We start from the raw sequence: 23,780 nt of genomic DNA, 5'->3' as shown, positions 1-23,780 counted from the left end.
TTACGTGCAAGAGCAATTCAGACAGAGAAGGCTGTGGATCATTGCTCTGCACTGATCAGGCAACACTGAAAATTTTAATCTGGGCAACTTCACAACAAGCAGTAGACACAACACAAGATCCTAATCTGCAGGGCTGGCAGATTCTAGGCCAGATTACATACAAGTCAAACAAAAATGGGCAGAGCTGGAAGTCACTTTTCAATCCTGCAGTCCAAAAATCAGGAATATTTAAAGTAACACAAGAACTATGAATCACTACTTTAACTTGCACTGAAGAAGCACATCATCACAATCGAGCTTTGTCTCTGCACTGGCACCAGTTATAAAATAAAGCTGCTCAACTTCAACTCTTCTAATCTCTCTGACATAATCTCAACAGAGGACATTTGATACCCAAAGCTTACATAGAGAGGCCCCGAGGAAGGCAAAATTAAACTTAACAGCATACCAACAATTTGGGCAAACAACAGAAAGAACTCCTGCTTGGCATCACCAGGCTATACTCTCTATTAGCCTCCAAGAACAACCTTCCAGCAAGTCCCTGGGGGTCATAGGGGGCACTAAAGACAACTTCCTTCTTCCACATCTATTTTTCCCATGAAATGTTATATGCTTTGACACAAGGGGGTAGGAGGAAAAAACCAAACCAAAAACCCAAGATACACATGGACATTTTCAGAATGGCAGCTGCTCCACTATAATAGAAATGCTAAGTATATTTGGCAGGCACTGGAGACCAATACAAGAAGAGGTTTAACAAGCTGTTTTCCCTGCAAAAGCTTCTAGGGCACCCCTGCTATTTGAAATGTACATCTAGTAAGTGCGTCCCAGAAAGCACTGGACTATCCCCTCTGAAGTCACATTTCAAGTCAGGTGTATGACATCAGGTCTCTAGCAGCAAGCACAGCAGCAGGATCAACACACAGATCTCACATCTCCAGAGCTGCAGGGAATTTACACACTGACTATATTCTGCTGCACAGACAAGGAGACCCCTCCCTCAAAACCAAGACCACCAACTGCAGACCCCTCTGGAATGTATGGCAGATTTGGAACAAAGCAACAGGTTCAGGAAGTAATCTCCTTCAAGAGGTAAGTCGGGGTAAAAGTCACCTTCTTGAGCTACCTTATGCTCAGTCCTACGTGTAAAAGAAGAGGGCTCAGAGGAAAGAAAAAAACAGGTGCACTTAAGTTTAGAGATTTCTAGCTCTTGTCCTGCCTTTTTTCACCTCAGACTTCAGGCTGTGTCAGACCGCTACTCCTTTTCTCACTGCTCCCCTGGGATTGAGAAAGCCTCCTCCTTCAAAGGAGAGTTGTCTTCAACATCAAGAAATAACATCTCTCTCTTCACAGGTATCCCTTACCACAGTCTACACCAACTAACTTACCGGAGGTGACACAGTAACAGCAGAAGATAAAGCACTTCCAAATACCGAGTTACTCAACTAGACAAGCTGCAGCCTACACCAGCTAACTCAGGTGCCTAGAAGAGGAGTGGAAGTGAGAGAAGGGAAAGGAAAGAATCCTTTCCACAAGTTTTCAGGAACTGGCTTTGGAGCCTTAACATCCTTGTTCTCACTCATGGCCTGTATTCACAGGGTCTTAAAAAGCCCACTAGGATTTAGGCTAATGGGAAAGACCTACCATTAATTTCCATAGATATTAATGTCTCATTTCATAAATAAATGTTTTAAGTTGAAGAGGCCCTTCTAGAAAGAAACTATTTTTAATTACCAGAATTCTATCTTACTAAGTCTGCAGACAAACATTTTATGCTAGTATGCGTATTGCTGCTCGGAGGTTTCGCCGGGCACAAGCAGGTAAGTCTTTCCTGAAGCAGCCTGCAAAAAGGTTCCATGATAACTGCAAACAACCAAGTGGTACCACCTTGGAGCTACAGGGCACTGAGATTTTGGGCACTAAGGGCAAAGACTCCCTCACCAGCCAACTGCAAATCACTAATTCTTCTAGGACCAGTCCTTATAATGGTCAACCTCCATGAAGGAGGCTGCACCACAGGGTAAGGATAGGACTTCCCTCTGACTCCAGTGGAGGGAAAACTGCCCAAGCCTAGCCTCTCTCACGCACTACTTGCCTGCCACCTGGGCCTTCATGACCATGCTATCAGCTCTTATATGCAGGGCTACCACTCCAACTCTGGGAAGGGAAACCAGCAGGGACAAAAGCAGTATGCAGGGTCAAGACCTATACTAGCCTTAATAGTGCTGACATGGTTTTGTATCAGACATTTTCAATGACAACGGCCTTGCGTTATTGATAACACTAGTGCAGGCTGGTTAGCTTCATGTTCGATAGTCTGAAACCTGCAGGCAACACTGAAACTTGATTATTTGCACCAACTCTGATGTGGAAAAGCTCTAAGCACGAGATCGAGAACTAGAGTTATTTGTGGGTATAAGGAATAGAACAAAAGGCCCAAAAAAGAAAGAGACACCATCTTTTCCCACTTCTTACATTTCACCTGACAAAACAACGCAAATCCTGCCAATTTACCCAGTGAAAGCAGGGTGCATTCACCCCCTCTTCAAAGAGGGAATCTGTCAGAGCAGCATTGCCAGCATTTAGACTGGAGGAGGAATGCCAGTCCACATTCCCCTCCCGCCATCCCAGTGGCTACAGGAGAGCGAGCCTGGTATTTCTCACTAGGATGCTGTCCTTCGTTAATACATCATCACCCGCCCTCCTCCTCCTCCCCTCCCTTCCCTCCTATGAGAAAGTTTAATCCTTTGGCTCACATGCATCTGGTAAATTTTTCAGTCCCTGTTTGCCACTGTCATCATGGCAACAGCCCCCAGAGATAACCCAGCAGCTCTGCCACAGCAGGAAGGCTGCTGCTCCCTGCCTTCTCTGCCATTTAGTGTTTCGCTCGGTAGGCTTACAAAGAGCTATGCCCACTCCCAGGCTCATCTTCGCGGGCACCTTCCTTCCCCAGAGATGTGTTTGCGTGGGTTTTGTTATTCTTTTAGATTAACTATGTCCTCATTCCCACAATGCCTACTTTTTTCTCCGAGACCGCTCTCAGCTCAATTTTTGGGACTCCGACAGAATCACGCTAACAATAGAACTGCAAAGAGAGATGCTACCTTTGCTGCCCTGGAGAAAAAGGGTCTGTGTTTAACAGCTAAATTACCTGTGCCTTCTAGCAAAGGGAAGAGGTTAGCTAGCACCTTTCTCAGCCACTAACCTGGACTTATTCCAGTGTCCCTGCTAAGCAGACTCCAGCCACGGGAAAGACAAGACAGCCCAGAGCTGTGGGTGCCTGGACGACAGCTAACTCAAGATGGGAACTTTGGATTGAAGCAGCAGGACCGCGGGTAACCGCTTCAGAGAGATATGTAACTCATGCTCTCAGGAACATAACGCGAAAGTGCTGAGAGTACAGTATCACATCTAAACGCACACACGCATTCTCTGAAAGGTCATCACATTTACTCAACTCACATCTCAGACACGGGGAATTCTCCTTCTGACTCTGCCAGGAGCAGAGCAAGACAGATCCCGACACCAGGAGTAAAGCCACAGTTATCTTCTCCTTTCCCGACCCCGTCATAAAAAGGCAAGATACAACATTGATTCAGGAATGTAAGGAGAGCTGGTTATTCTGAGGATTGTCAGGAATTAGCTGCTTGCACTAACCACCGTCTGTCTTCCCCAGTCTGCTCATCTAACAGGTGGGAGCAACCGGAATTCTGCAATATTCTTTGGGAGGAAAGGAGGAGAGTAAAGCAGCAATTACTGGTTAAAGTAACTGATTCACAAGAGACAACTGAACATTCAAAACAAATTCAAAAGTAAAACAGAAGGAAAGAGAGTGGAGAGTAATAGGTGGAAAAAGCTATGAAGAATCAAAATCTTACAACTATAGACCTAGTTTCTCCAGAAAGCTAAATCCATGCCCCATTGATCTTCAGCTACCCTCATTGTTCAAAAAGCTGATTTCTAAGATACCGCTGGCCCATTTCTTCAGAAGTATTCTGCTGCTGTTCTCCAAATATCATGTAGACAGCAATACCAGAATGCTTGGGGAGCCGTAACAGAAGTATACAGTGATATTTAAATAGACAGTAAATTTAAGAAGGTACAAAAAGGAACCTGAGGTCAGCCTAACTCACAGGACCCTATATTTTGAAGCATTAAGCTTATTGTCATAAGGGCCATCAGGAACCACAGTTGTTTAAGTTACAGCTTCACATCTCCCCTATATAATATAAACAACAAAAAAAATCCATTGAGCATCAGAAAGATTTTTATATTAGCGTGCTTCCCTTTTAAAAATTGCCTTCACCCAATTTGCAGGGCCAGAAAAACTAAAATACTTCCAGGGCATGGAAGGGAACAAAAAGATTGTCATAGTCCTCTCTCAAAACAGTGGTGTTAACCCACCTTTTTTTTTTTTTGGGGGGGGGGGGAGGGTGGAAGGAGGAAGGGGATAGGGGAAGCACTCTTCAGAAATTTCTTGGAATCCACAGATGAGTCTTCTCTGGCACTGGTAGTTTTGGCACTGTCCAGAGAAGGATTATATTTGGAGGCAGTGAAATTTCCACGCTACACCCCAAAACCAACAAATAAACCCCAGAGCTTTTGCACTGGACCCTTCTTACAATAAATTCAAGTAGCTTTCTCTGCCCCAAATATCTACAGTGTGCTCAACACCCCGCTTTTCATTGGAGGGACACCTGGAAATATTTCAGTTGTGGCTTGTTGATCAGGGTAAATGCTCTAGAGCCAAGGGCTTCGGGGCGTGTGCAGGAGTTAGTCTAATCACATCTCTGCCATACACAAATCCAGTTTATACTGGGAAAACAAGAAACCCGACTCTCTCACCAAGCCCCTTTCTCCAACCTCACGCAGAGGATGTAGAAACTCCTGCCCAATCTGTGTGCCCACCGCCCCCCCTCCTCATTGTTAATGCTGGAAATTTAATACTCAATGTGACCACTGAGAAGGCAGACACGAGCTGAAATCCTGTCTGCTCTGTTCCAGCTCCTTTATAAAATATACAGTGTCAACTGAGAGGCAACCTGGGGTAACCCCAACCATCACCGACATCCAGAGCGGGAGGAAGCCAGCTTCTGCCCAGAGCGAGCCACAGCAAAGGCAGTGCTTCCACCGCCCGCCGCCCCGCCAACCTCTGCCGGCTCTCACGCCAGGCCGCTCTCCTGCCCGCACGGGCGCGCAGGGGCAGGCAAAAAGCCAGGCTGACCCCCGGCGGCCCCCGCCAAGCTCCCAGCCTCGCCTCCAAGGTCAGGGTCTCTCCTTTTACAGGCAACAGCTCCTCTTCTCCAAACACCTCTTCCAGTGAAATTTTCCCTTCTTCCCCGAAGCGGGGCTGCAGGCGGGGAGGACGAGGAGGGGGGAGGCCGGCTGCTGGCGGAGGTAGAGGGCTGCAGTTTCTGACATCAGCAGAGCAGCCCCCCCGCCACCCCCCGCCACACGCATGTGTGCTGCGGTGCAAGGCGGAGAGTTCAGCCCCTCGCTATCCACGCACCCACCCCACCGCCCGATTCCTCCCCTGCAGCCCCCTTCCCCCAGCCCCTTACGGTCGCCCCCCGAGGCAGCCCCGCACGCACCGCTCTGGGGGGGTGCAGCGCTCTCCGCTCTGCTCCCTGCATCCCTTCACGTGCGCAAGAACCTCCAAAAAATCCCATGCCATCACTGCAGCTGATCGTAGAATCGTTTAGGTTGGAGAAGACCTTTAAGATCATCGAGTCCAACCGTTAATCACAGCATCCCTTAGACTCCCCGCAGGCGGCAGGGGGGGGAGGAGGAGGAGGAGCTGGGGCGCAGCGAAGCACTTCACGCTCGGCCTAACGCCGACCCCGCAGGAAGGGCAGCTCCTCTCCCGCACCAAATGACCAGACCTGATCTGGCTGCTCAGCAAGCACAGCTGAGCAGACACGGTTTGATTCGCCGTCCTCTGCGAGAAAGGACGTTTGCCCCCAACCTACAAACACAGGCACACGCAGAGGACAGCGATTACAGGACATTCCCACGCGAGTCCGGATTGGTGCTTCAGCCGCCTGCAAGCGGTGTGCCGGGCTTCCCTTGCTCTCCGGCAGAGCCGATTTGCCAGGCTGCAGTGCACCACTGCTGCGCGCATCCAGTTCAAGCGGGTGTGCCGTAGCCCACAGGGGACTTCAAACCTGACAGCCACAAGAGCAGCCCAAGAGAGTCCTATCTCAAACGCCAGCTAAGAACATTTACGGAGCAGACCAAGATAGAGGTTAGGAACTGATGCTGCTAAGCTTTCTCTGCCTCATTCAAGCTCAATGTTTCAGCGTCCAGGGAAACTACTACTGACACCTCCAGCAAAACGTACTGTAAAGCCCAAATCAGCAACCACTACAGAACTGAAAGCCAGGACAAGAGAGGTGTATGAAAAAAAAAGCTGAGTTGAAGTGTAAAGAGAGAGCTTTCTTCCTGATGGGGTTTGATACACAGAAGTAATTCCCTGCTCCTCCCACAATCCACATAATTTCCTACAGGAACAACAACAAAATAAGCAGGTAGACTGCAAATTTTGATCTGGCTTACAAATTTGGAAAGATGGAGAGCAGGGAGAGGATCCATCTCTTTATTCCACAGGCAAGAGCAAAGCCACAGTAAAGGAGAAAACAGTGAATGAGTCTAACTTCCAAGGCAGCTGCTTTTCATTTTTTTCATCAAGAGATGTCACTTGCAAGAGTTGAAAGATAAAGATTTTCAGCAGCAAACAAAATTTAACAATAGATGTAATGCACAGAGATTCCCCCCACACACCCCACCCCACCCCTCCAAAAAAAAATGGCCCAAAATCTGACACATAGCGGTAGGATCACTATATACTATTTGGTATAAACAACAGCCTAAAAATTATCGCAGAATAGAGCTCTGCCTACCTCTTTCCAATGCAGGACTATCTCTCAAAGTATATGCTGGAGAGTCAAATCCTGGATATTTCCCCACTGCTACTAAAGCTACTGCTTCTGTCTTGATCCTTTTGATCACTGCAAGCAATTTTACTTTATTTGAACTTCACTGCTATCCAGGAACTGAAGCACTACTTGCTATGAGTTTTTATGTTCAAAAAGTATTCTGGTGACACCCACAAGACAACTTCCAAAAAATTACAGTTATTACTTCCCTCTGCCTGTAGCTCTGGTAAAAGCCTGTGCGTTCTATCCCACAGGAATTTCAGATGACTGAAGCATTTTATTTCCCCCATGTGCAATAACCACTGCTCTTAGATGTCAGCTGAATGCTGATTAAGGTGAAGTCTGTTTCCCCTCCCTTTCCACAAGCATTTGGCCCCTATTTAAAGTTCTCTGCATACTCTTCACTGGGCAGTCTTAAGCATCAACGCAATATGAATAATAGCAAATACTTCATTAAAGTTGAAATATGAATTTTAATCTCTACCAGCTCTTACTGACATGATTTATTAAAAAAGACAGAAGACAGGCATCCAAAAATCATAGACAATAGAGAAACAGAGACTCCTCTCTCAACATCCAGCTTTGGATTTTACAAAGGGTGAAGCTAACTGGACTGAAGTTGTTAGGATCGCCCTTCACAAAGACCAGCACCACATTCATCCTCCTTGCTTTCACAGAGAAGCCCTGTAACAGCACCATGCCTCTTCAATTCTCTACTGCTTAAAGAAAACAGTTTGATAAACACGTCAAGTAATACAGAACCCTTTAAATGCACACAATTCACCGTGAAGTGCTCCTCTTCCTCCTGTTCGGCTACATACAGCAAGCTATTCAGCACTTCCCAGTCAGCTATCTAGTATTTCTTCATCAAGAGTCTTGAAAAATAAAGGTAACAAGAAGTACTGCGGAAGGAAAGCAAGGCTTCGTTACCATTTCCCTGGACATAATCAAGGGAAGCATTACAGCAGGCAAAACTTCTGTGAAGCAGCAATGGGCTAGACATACTTCTCAGCAGCAGCAAGACGCTGGCTCTTGAAGTAGCAGTTACTACATCAGGTATCTATCTATACAGGTTCAAATTCTGCTACAGAAGGTACAAAATGTTAAATGTAGCTACACTTAAGCTGGAGAGGGGCAGGGTGTCCCCACATGAGGGAATATTCTGGCACTGTGACCAAGCCTGGAAGAAAACCAACAACATGGGAGGCAGGTCAGGAGGCTGGGTTAACCTGCGCAACAGACAGGCATGCAGTTGGGTGCCCAGGAGAGCCCCCCGTGCATATGTACTGCCGGGCAGAGACATGGCCTCCCCAGGGAGAAGTGCCAGCTCAGGGAAAGGAAGCATCAGGCAACATATATACAGGATACTGCAGAATTAATGCCGTAATTCTCCTCCTGTGGGAGACAGCTTTCTAAAATGCCTTTCCCTGAGACTTTCATTTTCAGGTTGCTGAATTGAATCTCCCTAATCACTGATTTACAGCTGCAGTGTCTAAATAGCATGCATTTTTCCTTCAGTGCTTTAAAGACCTATTCCAAGGTGAATTCACTAAGTTCCTATCAAAATATTTGGTCCCTTTTCGTACTAACCACTTGAGCTATCAGCAAACACAGCTGGGGTAACCAAGGAATCTACATATTAAGCTGAAGTCACTATCCACTTTTCACTGTAAATGCAGATTCTTTAGTCTTCAGATACGACTTGAACGAAACCTGATCAGTCCCTTGTTTCTGATAATCTTCTGTACTAGCAGAAACATCCATTTCCTTTCTTGGCTCTCCCCACACTTGCCCTCTACCTAACCAATACCTTTGTAAGTAAATCATTGCCAGCTGCCTCGAGTTATGTAGCTGAGGACCAGGCTAGTATCCTCAATGTATTTTATTTATAGGAAGGTATGAAATCTAGAAAGTAAGTAGTAGATCAAAACATGGCCTGTATTCACCCATACTTACTTTTAATACTTGCTGGGTCATAAAACTGTCATCACCTTAATATGAAAAACAATTAGAATCTATATATTGCTCCCTCTGTAACTCATTAGGTGCCCAAATGCTTAAAAACTGACTGAATCAGTTCTTCTGCTACTTTTGGACTCCTAATACGTTTCTGAATTTTGTTGCAACTCTATTCATCCTGCAGTTTTCCCCATTTTTCTTATCTCCAGAGTTAACTTCAATACCACCTCCCTTGTAAGAAAACGGTTTCTCGTTTGCCATCAGTTGTGGCTTACGCCCACTAGCATCTGAGAAGATGGCTCTCCTGAGCTTTAGTCCTCGCTGCAGGATGGATGGGGAACTCTGCAGAGCGAACACCGCATTAATGGCCGTCAGCAAAGCAAAGCCACCCTTCAAACCTCTCCCATATTAAGTTGAACTAATTTTGAACTCAAGAGATTGGATATCGCACCTACATCAGCAGGCACTGTCATCTGACCATGGCGGGGACACCAATTCTCACAGGATCTGCAGCCACCTCCTAAACAATCCAGGGCTCCACTGATTGGTCCCCAACATGACCTCACTCAGGCTAGATACTGGAACAACACATTATCATATACGCTTACTTCCACAAGTAAAAAATAAATAAATACATCAACCTGCACGGCACTCTCTTTCTGGCACTACTTCTCCACGCAAACTACAGTAAATGGAAATTTTTCAGCATTCTTCAAGCTGTCTTCTGCTCTTACCATCACATTTTGTATTCCAGCAAAAAGGAGAATACATATTCTATTTTTCTCTTTTATAGGGATTAGGCAAAACATTCTTCAGTGCTAATTCATTTATCACGATCATTTGCTTCCTCCTCCTGCTTTTTTTTCATTTCTCAGTCAACCCCCCTACTAAGCCATCTATTCAACTAGCAAGACAGTCAAGGGCCTAATATATTAATTTTGTCAAATCTGAAAGGCCTCTAAGGACTTAGATCTTGTCTTGTTCACCTCTTCTAGAAACAGTCGCCTCCGGCATCTCAACTTGTTGCACTCTGCTTTCAGCATCTTTTACTGCAGTTCAGTTTCTCTCATTCTCCCCCTTATCCACCCCACCTGCAAAGCAACTTTAATCCCTGCAAGGGATTCCCTACACACTGTAAGATACACACTCCCTGCTTACTACAAGGTACACTACCCGTTGTGCATACGTACATCCCTGGAAAACAGAAGACCAACAGCTTGGGGGAAGAGTTAAGATTTTTTCCTATTTTCATAAGACTACAGTCTGGTTTCAGGTTTTGGAAATCTTCAGGACTAATGAAAGCAAAAAACACTTGTTCTAATTTGTTGAGAAGTCAAATTTGCAAGATTTCTCCATCCAACCTACTTCCTCCTTTGAAGGCAAACTTGTTAGTTTCCAAACACACCATGTTTAACTACAGCATGAAAGGAGCAAGGCATATAGCATCTATCCTTCAAAAAAAAAAAAAAAAAAAAAAAAAAAATCACATCTGTTCTGGTAAGACAGGTCTCCTAGGTAGAAAAGACATTCAGCAAAATCAGTCTGCAACAATTCTCTTTATTATGAGTGACGGTTACACGCACATGTAGATAAATCTTCCATAAACATACCTCTAGCTCAGCTTGCAGAAGAAAGATCTCAAAAAGAAAAAAGACAACATCACTTCACAGAGTATCCATTTCCAGATACAGGAATTTTTCCATCATCCTACGCTACCTCCTTTCAATCTCTTCTTTGCCACACAACTCAATTATTTTGTAATGCCAAAATAATGACTGAGACAAGCAACTTCAGATCCCTTAAACTTATTACGGCTTCCACTCCAGTGAAGTATTTTCTATTAATAAAAGAAAGAAGGGTAGATCGAGACACTAACCTCTGGCTGACAGTTTTTTGGTGTTGATGATTTTTGCAGCATATTCCTGTGATGAACTTTTCTTTACACATCTGCGGACCACAGAGAAGGCTCCCCTAGAAGAAAAATAAAGAGGGTAGGAGCTATGAAACTGAAAATGAGAATACAATAGCAACGATTTCTGTCCCCAGAGCAGACCAGATTAAGGACAAGGCAGAAGACATACACAGGAGGGAAACAACACATGAGAATCTGATGAACAGTCCATGCTGTCTGATCAGCAAATAAAACCTAGTCTATATAGTACTCAGGCCTCCTGAAAACCCCTCAAGCCCCCTCACAGACAGCGTAGTAAGAACAGCACACTGTGCAGGGAGAGGGAAACCGTACGAGCACAGAAATAGGACATAAAGGGATTGATGAACGGGAGACAAGCAGCCCAGAACGATGCTGTAAACACTAGCTGGTAAGTCCATCTCCCGAAGTCAGTATCCTCAGCAGTTACATCAGACAACCAGGACCCATTTCTCCCACGTTCAAGTGGCAGCTCGGTCACGAAATTGCTGCAACGCTTTGCAGAAGTTACTAGTTCTCTTACATCTCTCTACCCACCTGCAAAATTGGGATAAGCATATACCTACTAATGAAGTGAGTAGGAAGCTATGAGGCTTCGTACATTTTCTCAAGCTGGAACTATTGATATTATTATAACTATTCCAAAAAGCCACTTGGCGAAGAGGTCTGAGAGAGAGGGAAGAAGTATTTCTGTGAGGGAAAAAAAGAGATAATACAACAGAGACCAAGATGAAAAAACAGGGACTCAAAATCTATAGCACTACACAGAAGAGCGCTTAAAAGCTGTCCCTTCTTTTTTAAAAAAAACAACAAACAACAAAACAGGGTGGGAAAAGAATAACAACTGGCTTTACAGGAAAGATCTGAAAAGGCGAAAAGGACAAATAAGAGAAAACTGGCAGAAAATTCCAATTCCTTCAGACCAGGAATGCAAACCCGTGTCTATGGACAAATGTACATATTTGAAGTAGAAGAAAGGGGGACAGAAGCTGCATAAGGGCCCCACAAGACAGTTAGCCCTACAGAGAGCCTAAAATAGCTTGAATCCTCCCGATACTGCAGTCCTGCCTTTTTCTCCCCTTCCTCAACCTCTACATACAAACCAATAAGCAGCAAGGTGAGCACCAGCACTGGGGCCCGGCCTTGGTGACACACAGCTGCAGCAGTGTGGGGAGGGACAGGGACACTGGGCTGGAGAGAAGAGATGCAGCAGAGACCAGCAGTTGATGCAGGAAGGGAGGGAGGGAGAGAGCAGCAGCACCCAGGAAAGCACTGTCCCCATAATCCTACCCTGGCAGTTGCTACGCTGCTTTCCTGTCCCACAGGGTCCCCCTGCAAAGCTCTGTCCTAGGGTGCAGCAGCAGGTCTGCCAATGCAGAGACAAGTGCGGAGAGAGGAAGGGAAGGAGGGAGGGAGGGAGAAGCGCGGTGCAGCAGCACCTGGTCCTTTCACAGGGACAGGGAAGTGGGGACTGAAGCATCGCAGAGTGGCAGTAACTGTGCCGCGTCCCAGCACAGGAACAGTTGAAGAGAACGGCAACGTGTGGCAGGGAGACGGTGCGGGGAGGAGAAGGCGGCAGCCTGGTCCTGAGGAGGGCAAGGGGGGAAGAGAGGAAGTCCCGGGGTGCAACAGGAGCGCGCAGCCCGAGGCAGGCTGCGGGACACCCCATCCAGCGGCGGGGACGACCCAGGGGCGCAGAAACACCTTTCCCTCCAGCGGCGGTGCCGCTGGGGTGGACGGGGGGTTGGAGAGCAGGATTACAGCGCGGCAGCTAATCCTCCTCCGGCTCCCGGGAGAGCCGGGGCGCCGGCACAGGGCTCCCGGCAGCGCCGGGGCGCGCGGCGGGGCGCGGCGCGGGGCGCGCAGCGGGCTCCGTACTTGCCAAGCTCCTCGTAGAGCTGGTACTCGTCGGTGAAGCGGGTGCACGTTGCCGTGGTGGCCATGTTCGGGCTGCGGGAGGCTCAGCGCCGCTGGGGCATGGGGCAGGGCGGCCGGGACGGGCCGGGACGGGCGGGAGCGCTGCTCGGCGGCCTCCCTCCTGGCTCGGCGGGGCGGCACGGGCTCCCCCCGCGCCCGGCTCGGCGCTCCCCGCTCCGCCGTGCACAGTCACCGCTCGCCGGGGAGGGGAAGGAGGCTGAGCCTGGCCAGCACCGCGAGAACTGGCTCGGAGACACCCCGCGCCGGCCCCCTCCCTCCGCCCCTCCGCCGGCCCCGGCCCGCCGCGGGGTGTGGCCGCCGGGGGCGCTCCCGGGGCGCCCGTAGCGTAGCCGCGGCCGCCCGCGCGGGGGGCTGCAGCCGGGGCGCGGCCGCCTTCCCCCGCCCGCGGCCGCCGGAGCGGGCACTGCAGTCAGCGCCCCAGCGCGCGGAGGGCGGGCCGACTGCGGCGGGCTCGTCCCCCCCAGCCCGCTCCACTAGCGGCTGGGAGGCTGCAGGGCCGGGAGCAGACCCCCGGCCAGGCGGTGTTTCTCTTACTTCCCCCCGCGGGGGCGCCGGGCCGGGGCCACGGCGCCCGGGGCGGGGAGAGCCGCGGCCGGATAAACTTCCTGGGTGCAGCGGGGGGGGGGGGCCGCCGCCGCCGCCCTTCCCCGGGCGCACGTCAGCGGGGCTAGAGCCGGGCGGCCCGGCCCCTGCGTGCCCCGGCCCGCGAGCTGCCGCCCGGTTCTCTCCCTGCCGCTCTGTCCGTGCTCCGGCCGCGGAGGAGGAGGAGGCGGCGCAGGGAGGAAGCGAGGCAGCTCCCGGCAGCTGCCGCCCGCCCTGGCCGCAGTCTGAAGCCACCGCCCAGCGCAGGGGACCCGGCGCGCTGCGCTGCCCCCCGCGAAAGGGGGAAGCGGAGCCCCAAGTCCTCCTCCCAGCCCACCTGAAAGTTGGGCCTGGTGCGCTCCCGAGCGGGGAGCGCTGTCAGGCGGTGCCCGACCTTGGGGGGATGCCTGTGGGAGTTCCCGAGGAAATGAACCATCTGGTGCAGAGGTAGAGTGGTAACACGCGAAATGTCTTGAAACTGCTAAAGAATGAGACCCGGCATTCGCACACACGTTTGGTTTATGGTGATGGGACTTGGACGCAGAAGACAAACAGAAATCATCCGTCTCCAACTGCAAAAGAAAACAAACCAGCCTCTGTTCTGTCTCAAATAGCATACCATCCGAGAGTGCTGTCTGCAGTGCCTTTATAAGCAAGTTTATTTTCACCTCTTACTTAAGTGAGTCTGTCTCTGCCTGAACAATTGCCAAATCTGCTTAATATGCAGATTTATATAGGGCAGCCACTGATCCAGCCAGGGAGGGAAGGACTGCTCTGGCCTCTCCTGCGTGACTGGGAGTGCCAGCTGTGTTAAGAATATACAGAGAGACAGATGAGCGTACCGTAAGCCAGGAGCAGTATTAAACTGATGTGAAAATGAAAAGTACTGTGTAAGTACCATGCGTTACTGCTCTGTGACTGGACTAGGAAATGGTTGTGTTACTCAATCACATGAAAAGCAGTGACAGCAGCCACCGGCATATCTCCCCCACTCCCCGTCTCCAGGTTAAATGCAGCCAGCCCAGTGCTGCAAAGTCTACACCCAAGTAATGCAGTGAGCAAAATTCGCCCAGCCTACGCAGAAAGTAGATAGCAAAAGTAGGACAATATAACAGTAGCATTACAACAAAGCAATACTTCTAGAAGGTGATTATGAAACAACAGCGTTCTGCGTCTTCCACCGTGCCAGCATTTAAACCTGGAAACCTGCTGACCCAGCAGAATAACTCGGAGAACCAACGAATGATCTGTCCAACTGGTGCCAGTCAGTGAATCTGCCTCCTGCTGAGCTAAAACTGCTCCAACAGCCTCATTCAGTGGTCCACCAGTTTCTCTATCAGCTAAAAGAGCTACAGGTGAGGAGGAAAGCAGTCTGACTACCCACTGTCCTTACCAGGGGAATCGGCTGATAACATGAAACTCAGGGGAGATTTTAGATGTGGTGGTGGGCAGTGTTGCTGATACAGAACCTGCAGTGCACTTCCACCATCCAAAATGAAATTACACGTTCTTTGTGCAGGAGAGGTGAGCTGTTAAGTTTGTGCTGTGGTTGCACTAGGCCAAGTAGTCAAGATATACATAACCCAGTCCCCTACGTTAAAATTTACGGAACAACTGGAACAGGACCTTGTTCGGCTCTTTGTTCCTCAACACAAAAACAGAGGGTGGATGTTTAAGACCAGATTTTAGCACACTGTGCTGAATGAGCAGCCAGAGGGTGAGAATCAACTTTTGTCCATTTGTCCTGTGTTCCTACAAACTGATGAAAGATGATGAAGATGGAAAGGGGTACAAGCCACGACAAAGAAATACAACAACAGGAGAGGTTTACCTAAAGCTACGTATTAAACTGAATGAGATTCTGCAGTTGGAAAGTGTTTTAACTGGACTCAAGGACTGTTCCGTGCCCTAGACAAAGCACACCATGATATTTAAGAAGCCCTGATTGCAGTGGTCTCATAAAAATACATGAGGAACATAAAAAGAGGGAGACAGAAGAGGAAGTTTCTCATCTTCAAGTGTTACAAGGAAAAGTGAGGTCTGGAAATCAGAAAGGGAACAGAGAAGCAAGTGTGGAAAGAAAAGCTAACCATGTGTTATGCATAGCAAGTGCTACAGAAACAGATTGCTAACCGAGAAACTTGCGTTAAGCGAGAAGTGGGATATAAATTGAGTGACAGACTTCATTAAGCCAAGTACTGAGTGGGAGACTAAATTATGGGAGTAGAGTTTTCAAAAGGAGTGTAGACAAAATGAAGCAGGAGGAGGGGTGCAATATGGATAAGAGAGTATTGTGTCAACAGAAAGAAATATTGATGTTCTGGCTGACATAGCAGTCTACTTATACTGAGAGTAAAACTGCTAACAGAGGTGAATCTTGAACAGTGCCTGGGCAGAATAATGTTGTAGGGACCAGAAAAATATCTGAACAGGAAGAAATGGTTTTGAGAGAGCCTGTGCACTTCTAATGGGTGATTGAGCTAATGAACAGTAAGTGAGATTCTGTCCTCAGTTATGCAAGAATGAAATCTGGAAGTAATGCCGTGCTTTTACTATTAGCCAGCTGCAGATTTCATATTAGCAGAGTAGCAGTTTCAGTCTCTATCTTTTGAAGTAGCACAGGTTGGCTTATACAGTACACTGAACTGTCAGGGATCTGTCAGGGATTAATCTGATTTTAATAACTGGAGTTGAGTAAGAGGCACTAAAGAAAGTAAGTGAAATGCAAAGGATTTAATGCAAAACCCATGGGCGTAAATGGACATTTCCTCTGATGTTAATGGACTTTGGATCAGGCCCCATCTGTCCATGGAGCCTAAGATCAGCTTTGGCATGTTGAAGAATGCCTGTGGGAAGGCAACAACACAAAAGCATTGGTCTTTAGGGAAGCAGAGTGAAAGACTACAAAATAAGTTCACAGAAACTAACTGGAATTCAACCCACTGTGGAAAATGGGAAGGATGCTGGAGAAGCTGCGCAGTAGCGTCTCTCCAGCAAGGCTGAATAGGCCAAAGGGCAGCATGTATCAGTGTGCCGAGCGGACCAGTGCTGCCTAGTGCCAGATATGAAGAGAGGGCGTTAGCAAAAATAAAGGACCTGGGAAGGGTAAGAATGGGTGGAGTTAGAAATCAGTCTGGGATGGTGAAGGCAAGAAGCAAAAATGAAATAAGCAATGAACGGAATGAGTAAGCATTTTTTTTTAAATAAGCATTCTCTGGTTTTCTGCCATTAACTTGGGGTCCCACAAAGAATCAAGTAATTTTTCTTCTCTATGCCTTTGCTGTCCAGTCTGTCTATTTAGAGTAACTCCAGGGAGGAGTTACTCACAAGGCATTTACACAACATAAAATTCAACCTGCCCTGCTCTTAGGTAGGGTTTCCTGGCACTACTGCAGTGTAATAACAAAAGACAATACAAGCCAAAACACCCAAACCTCTAGAATTGTGTAAAATATTGCATCATCTTAAAATGAGGAATTTTGGGGCAGGTGAAAGTGACAGAAGTGTTAAAATTCTTAACAATTATTTTGCTTCAGACTCTACAAAGAAAAATGCAGAGTTACCTAAATCGAGCATCATTTTATCATGACTGTACACAGGCTTGCTGTCATGTACACAGAAAAAAACACCTTATTTTCATAAGTGATCATTCATGTTGGCTATACAATACAAGATCTCTCAAAAAATTGTCTTAAGCAATTGTTGAGTATCTATCAGAAAAATCAGGTTCCTTTAATGTGCCTGGTGGTTCTCTTCCTTCTCCCAAACTAAGGTTCATTTGTTATCTCTGAAAAATCATGATTCAAATGAGTCTAAGTGGATTTGTAGATGTAGCTGATAAAAAGTAGCATGCATAGAAGGAAGGTTGGGAAGAGAGGAACTTTTTAGCGAGTGAATATAAAATTTATATTTGAAATAAACGTTAGAGTTCTGGAGAGAAGCAAACATTACATTACCCTATTAGTACAGACTATTCAGCCATCTATCTAGTTTAGTGTCTTGTCTTCAGTAGTGACCTATTCCAGATGATAAATGTGACAGAGGGGGAACAGGAGGGGATGAAAGGAAGACAGAGGAGAAGGGAAAGGAATCAAAACAGGCAATAAAGAGATCCGTATAACTATAACCCACGTGCATATTGCACAGTACTCGATTAGAGAGTGGCTTTTCTCCTGACCCCAAGCTGATGATCAAAATATGCCCTGAAGCACAAGGATTGGTAGCCCTTGTAATTTTGATCCTAGCTTGTGTCAGTGCATATGCTATTCTGTTTCATGTCAATGCCTAATCCTTTTTGATACTTACTAAGCTATTTAAGTCAATAATATCCCATGGCACTGAGTGTCGCATGTTAATTGTATGGCTCATGAAACATATAAACTGATATCATTGCAAATTTATTCTATTTTAATGTCACTGAGTGCTCTCTCCTGTTAGAAGACAGGGTCAGTAGGTATGTCTAAATGGCCAGCCCTGTTCTATACATCTCTGCTCTTCAGTGCTCCCAGTCACTGCCCTCAGGGGAGCTCAGAGAAAGGAGAGGGCGGGTTGCGGTCTGGCAGGGTCTCAGTGCCAGGATGCCCCCAGGCAGGCCTTGTGTACCAGCTAGCGGCATGCCTGGTTCCCCACTTCCCCCAGTGACTCATGGGGACACATGCCTTTCACTGGGACTTTTGCAAGCCACCTAGACATGAGGTATTTTCCTCTCAGCTTGAAATGCTTGAGACTTCGGGTTTCAGAAGCACAGGTTAGGTCCCCAACTAGGAAAGGGAAGCATCTGGTACACGTTCAGCTCATTTAGCTGCCATAAGCTCACTCCACACAGTTTTTTCTCTGGAGCCTTATCCTACCTTTACTGAGGGATCAATACCAGGTTATTGACTGATTTCAGTCTGTTCAGGATTCCTGCACAAGGACACATGGTACAGGCAAAGCGTGGTGGAAGAGAACACATGGTCAGTCTTGAAACGCTGAGTTCTTCACTCACAGACCCATACAGAAGGTGCTGCAGCAGCCTGATTTTATGTTTCTCATCTCAGTAAAATCCAAGTCCATCCAATACTAGCCTGAGCTCTAGCTTAGAAACTGAGTGAGCTCCAGAAGAGTATTCTTTCCAGCCTCCTCTCTTTGCTATAGAAACACCGCTAAACAATTTCTGAATGCTGAGCTTCAATGTCTACTGGCTGCTCTCTTAACTGATCAGTTCCACAAAACATGCTTTTACCATGTCTAAACTATCCTTTGAAACGTATCAATAGGACACTGTAGAAAACACCAGCGAGGATTACGGAAATCAGGCAAATGTTCTGAGCACTGAAAACAATTTCCTCTAGTTCTGTATCTATAGTGCTATTAATAATATTGCATTCAAAGAATTTCAAATTTTCATTCCTGTCTTCTTGAAACTGGTCAATGTCAATCAGGTGAAAAGCAGGGTTTCCCACCATTTATACGGCAACAAGGTCGCGATCCATGAATTTCTTTAATAATTGTCCATTAATAATAACTGGTATGTTAAAATCACCCTCAGATGAACTTAGCCTCAAAATGTTTCATGTCTATTGCCTCCCTTGGTGGGTGGAGGACAGAGAAGTGGATTCTCCTGCTTCACCAGAGCAAGTGAACAGATCTGTGTGTCCAGTGCCGAGTGTAGCTTACTACTGTCTCTAGATGGCTCTGCTGCCACTGAAGGGTTACTGTGTAGGTATATGATAGTGGGGAAACATCTTGAACATTCATTTGAATATGGCCATCTTGGTGGAATGTTCAGGGGCTATTTTAAGATTCACACTGTTTGTTTAAACAAGGTTGTGTGACTCAGTGACTGTTACCTAAAGGATGAACACAGATTTCTCCCTGTATCCCAGATATCTCCACCAACTTAAAATATTGTATGGTATTATACATTACTGATTATTGAATGAATACTGAAAACTAATGGTACATCCTGGGGTGGGGTCTCCCTCATTTTTTAAATAAGGTCTCTGTCCAGAGGAAGGCTAATCCTGCAAAAAAAGATGACAGATGGACAGTCCTCATGAGCTGAATGCTGTTTTTCACAGTGTTGAGAAGAATATGGACAAGCAACTCCCTTATTGCTGTGGGTCACCCATAACCCAAAGGAATGAGAAATGAGCAGTTCAGTTTCTGTGGATCAGCCATTGCCATCTATTGCTACTGCTAAAAAAAGACTTCCATTTAGTGCCAGCTACAAAAAATTTTGTTTCTTTGCTTTTTAAAATGGAGCACAGATGACTGGGAAAACCTCCAATTTAACTCTCATCACTAAAAGTCATCATAACATTTGGCCATTACTAGCTCTGTTTGAATTCAACTCAAAGATAAACTTCACGTATCTCACACAATCCATCTTGCAATTCCTTCCTCTTGTCATGTCAGTTGAATTTATGGCGTGGTCCTTGGGGAGATACTGAACTTTTTCCATTAAGTTCTCAGTTAGGTCTTGATTTAAATTGCTGATGATTATTGTCCTAGAATAAGAGTGCTAGACACCAAACCTACACTCAAATGTATGCAGACATGTGAGATTACAAAGAGACCAAATCATTCCCTTGAGGAATCTGCCATCATACAGTATCTTGAAAGATCAGTCTCAAACTGCAGTCTCCTCAGAACAAGGCATCTGTTTGGTCGTCTTCGGTAAAATACTGTGCATGCCTGGTAGCATGTGGTAGACTGATCAGTTTGAACTGCATCAGCTGTCAAATCATAACAGCCTACCGATTAAACATCAAACCAAGACTGGAGTTATTTAATGCTATCACGAAACAAGAAAGTTATTTAAAAAAATACAGGGTTTTGCTTTCTTCCAACTTAAATATAAAAAAATAGCATTCCATATTATTTTTGTCAAACTTGCAGTTTAAAAGTTTTGGGTTTTGAAAAAAAGCACCCTGTGTTCCTTACGCAAGTGGGAGTGCAGTATTATAATACGCAAAATGACAGAATCATCCAGCACTGGGATTCTCAATCCTTTTTCTCCCAAGAGATTACTCTGAATCTGAGAGACCTCACAAGCAACATTTAATCATCACAGCCTCCTGGACCGTTATAAACCATGAAGTAGTATACCTCCACATCACAAACATCACTGCCATAATTGGCATGAACTGGCCCCTCCTGGCAGTCTCAGGAAGTCAATGTTTACAAAGCCTGCCCTTTCCTGTCATCACCAACCAGAAGTCCTTTCAGCCTAGGACTAAGGCAGGAAGAGCGTATTTTCACTAACAATGTCCATGGTACAAGTACAAAGGAGTAGATGCAGAAGCAATCAGTCTCCAAAGTATTTCACCATCACTTTCACCCGCACTAAACTCTCAAATAGCACCTGTTAGCAGAAAATACTGGTTTTAATTTTTTCATCTCTGAATCCTCTTGGTCCAGTGCTTCATCTGCTCAGTTTAAACAGTAACTGTTTAAACATGACCTTGACATTTTTAAAGGAGCCTATAAAAACTCTCTGCTGTAAAACAGCCAGATTAACATTTATGCATAGTTAAAAAAATAAACACTCTAACCAAAATTGCCTGAATGTTTATGTGAGGGGAGAGATGGCTCACAGGACTCTTCAAAGAACATCGGCAGCAATTTCCTACCCTGAGTAAAATAAATTAATTAACACACATCCTGTTTAACATCAAAAGAAAATCTGGCTCCAAAGAACAATCCAAAGGAGAGGGCCTGTGAGTGTTTACAAACACAGCCTGAGCCAACAAGCGCAGCAAGAGGGTATTTGGGAACCACAGCAAAGCCTCCACCCAGTAGCTGGACTCTCCAGTTTCTCCAGGGTTCAGTTCTCCCTGCGTGTGATGAACAGAGAACACGCAGTGAGAAAGATGGGCCTGATTTCCCAGCCAGAGAAATAGTAAAACAGTGATTTACACTCCCCATTAACAGCCACAAAACCTGTGGGAATAAGTGAAGTAAATCATGTTTTACAATGAGAGAAATGAGGCAGAGAGTGGGACATTAACTCTCTCAAGACCTCACAGGAGTGCAGCTGCCACAGAAAGTCAGAATTCAGCTTGCTCCTCCAATATGAACAGGTACAGATGCTTTGCTATTGATCTTGATTTTGGGTGAAGGTAATGCAGTGGTGCCACTCTGAATTCAATGGGCAGCTCTCACCAGATTTCTCCCCAAAACTGTGCCTTCAGCACAGAGTGGCATTCACAATTAGAAACTCGCTAAACCTTTGTTATACTCCTGCAACGCTTTTCTGTGGAATGGCTGTGAATGTCACTGCTTTCTGTGCCTCCTTCTGAATGTACTTTGTTCCTTGTATCTTGTTAATAAAAATAAAATGGAAAAGAAAAAAAGATGGTTCTTGACAGGTTAAAAAAATTACACCCAAGATCTGTCAGTTTGGGTTGGGATCCCCATTAAGAATCCACCACACTGAGTCTGCAGTGACACGGACTTCCTGCCTTTGAAGGGCAGGAGGCAAATACACCTGACTGTGCGGAAACACAAATATTTGCACATTCAGAAGCCCTCAATATATCTAAAGGAATTTCTATACTGCAGAGGAAGGTATTATTTCTATGTTATGTATGAAAAGTACTAGCAAAAAATACATCACAGCAGCAGAATAAGATGCTAGCTCATGGCTGTTTGTTTCTTGAATACTTGCAAATCACAGAAGTGCGTGCGAATGCATGAAGCAGAACTGTGTTTCTAGTCATGAAGATGTGGATAAGGTGACTCATGCTGAGGTGTGCATGTGTACGTGCAACTGGATGGTTCGTAACCTATGTGTATGTATGTACTACAGTCCCATAAATGGGAACAAAAGTACAGGGATACCATAAACTGTGCAAGGACGGATGAAAGGCATTGTTACATATATATTCCAAGACAAAAAAAAAGCCAGAATATGTAAAGGCCAAGGATCCAGAGACAACTAACTTAAAGTGAGCTCTCTACAGCAAAGGATAGGCTAGCGGGTGGGTCAGAGAAAGAGTGACAAAGCATTTTATGTTTACATGAGAAAATAAATGCTGTTGTTACAATTATGGGCCAAATTTCATTTAGCTTTTGGCTCTGAGTGTGTTTGGAAGAGGACGTGCGCTCTGTGATCCCACGTAGCTGTAGCACTGGGCTGTCATTCCCAAGGGAAGAGCAAGCTCCCCGTGGAAATCACACCTGCTGGCTGTAAAGAAAATCAGCAGAACTAACATCTGCCTCAGCTTTGGCATCTGTCTCTGCTCCTAGGCAGGCATGGAGGTAGATGAAAGCACAGTCTGGACTGTCCCTTACTCCACTGGATGGCCCCCAAGCCAGGGCTGGGATGGTGTCGGCCCCGGGAGCTGGGGTAGTTCATTTGACAAATGAATGATGCCAGCTGAAGACTTGAAAATCCTATTCCTAACTCACACTTCCCTTCAGCAGGGGGAACAGAGGAGGTAAAAACTTATTTGTATTGCATGTCACTAGAAATACCATTACAGAGTGACAATCAGAAGTTTTACAGGCACACGCAAAACTTTTGGAGCTCCCATATGATACTATTTCTCTTGCTAAACAGGTTGCTTTGGGGATAGCTTCATATCATGCCCGTATTTTTTTGTCAACAACTCAGATGCCCTCTAAACCTAAATATAACTTATTTATTTCAATCTATATCTTCATCCTTTTGTCCAGAGGGTATAATCCTCTTGTTCTCTTGGGATGGTCTGCACTTCTTGGTAACTGAAACAGGCCCTTCAGCATTTTCTAAAGTGTATTTACCAAGACTGAGATCAGAAAGGCTGCCTAGATCACCAGTTTTTGAGGCACATGTGACTGTCCAATACCACTGACGACAGACCTGCTTTACTATGAGTAATATTTGTTCTTTTTTATATGTAAAACATTGTGATGGACACAGTGTCATGGTTTAACCCCAGCCGGCAACTAAGCACCACACAGCTACTCACTCACTCCCCCCCTGCCCCAGCGGAGGGATAATAATAATAAAAATTGTAATGAAAAGGAAAATAACAACAACAATGAAAAATAAAACCCAAGGAAGACAAGTGATGCAAATGAAAACAATTGCTCACCACGCTCTGACTGATGCCCAGCCTGTCCCCAAGCAGCGGTCCCCTGGCCAGCTTTCCCCCTAGTTTATAAACTGAGCATGACATCCTATGGTATGGAATATGCCTTTGGTCAGTTGGGGTCAGCTGTCCCAGCTGTGTCCCCTCCCAACTTCTTGTGTACCCCCAGCCTACTCGCTGGTGGGGTGGTGTAAGAAGCAGAAAAGGCCTTGATTCCGTGTAAGCACTGCTCAGCAATAATGAAAACATCCCTGTATTATCAACACTGTTTTCAGCACAAATCCAAAACTCAGCCCCATACTAGCTACTGCGAAGAAAATTAGCTCTATCCCAGCCAAAACCAGTGCACACAGTTTTGAGCTATGATTCCCTCAC

At 46.2% G+C, this 23,780-nt stretch overlaps 1 protein-coding gene across 14 annotated transcripts in view; it reads right to left on the bottom strand.

Annotated features, from left to right (window-relative positions):
* Positions 1 to 23,780, bottom strand: part of CAMK2G (calcium/calmodulin dependent protein kinase II gamma) — a 152,199-nt gene that overhangs the window by 107,354 nt on the left and 21,065 nt on the right. For 13 of the 14 annotated variants that reach the window (XM_059820849.1, XM_059820855.1, XM_059820859.1 and 10 more), the window contains exons 1-2: positions 12,703 to 12,806; positions 10,771 to 10,865 (exon numbers count right to left, since the gene is read on the bottom strand). In XM_059820849.1, the coding sequence (XP_059676832.1) occupies positions 10,771 to 10,865; positions 12,703 to 12,767 (160 nt within the window). In that variant the 5' untranslated portion in view covers positions 12,768 to 12,806. Of the gene's footprint in view, positions 1 to 10,770; positions 10,866 to 12,702; positions 12,807 to 23,780 lie in introns of those variants that run through there. The other variant, XM_059820850.1, reaches the window with a different exon arrangement.

The sequence above is a fragment of the Gavia stellata genome, chromosome 9 (genome assembly GCF_030936135.1).
Source record: "Gavia stellata isolate bGavSte3 chromosome 9, bGavSte3.hap2, whole genome shotgun sequence".
In the NCBI taxonomy this organism is placed as follows: domain Eukaryota; kingdom Metazoa; phylum Chordata; class Aves; order Gaviiformes; family Gaviidae; genus Gavia; species Gavia stellata.
The sequence above is the reverse complement of the archived record's forward strand: the minus strand, read 5'-3'. Positions and strand labels throughout refer to the sequence as shown.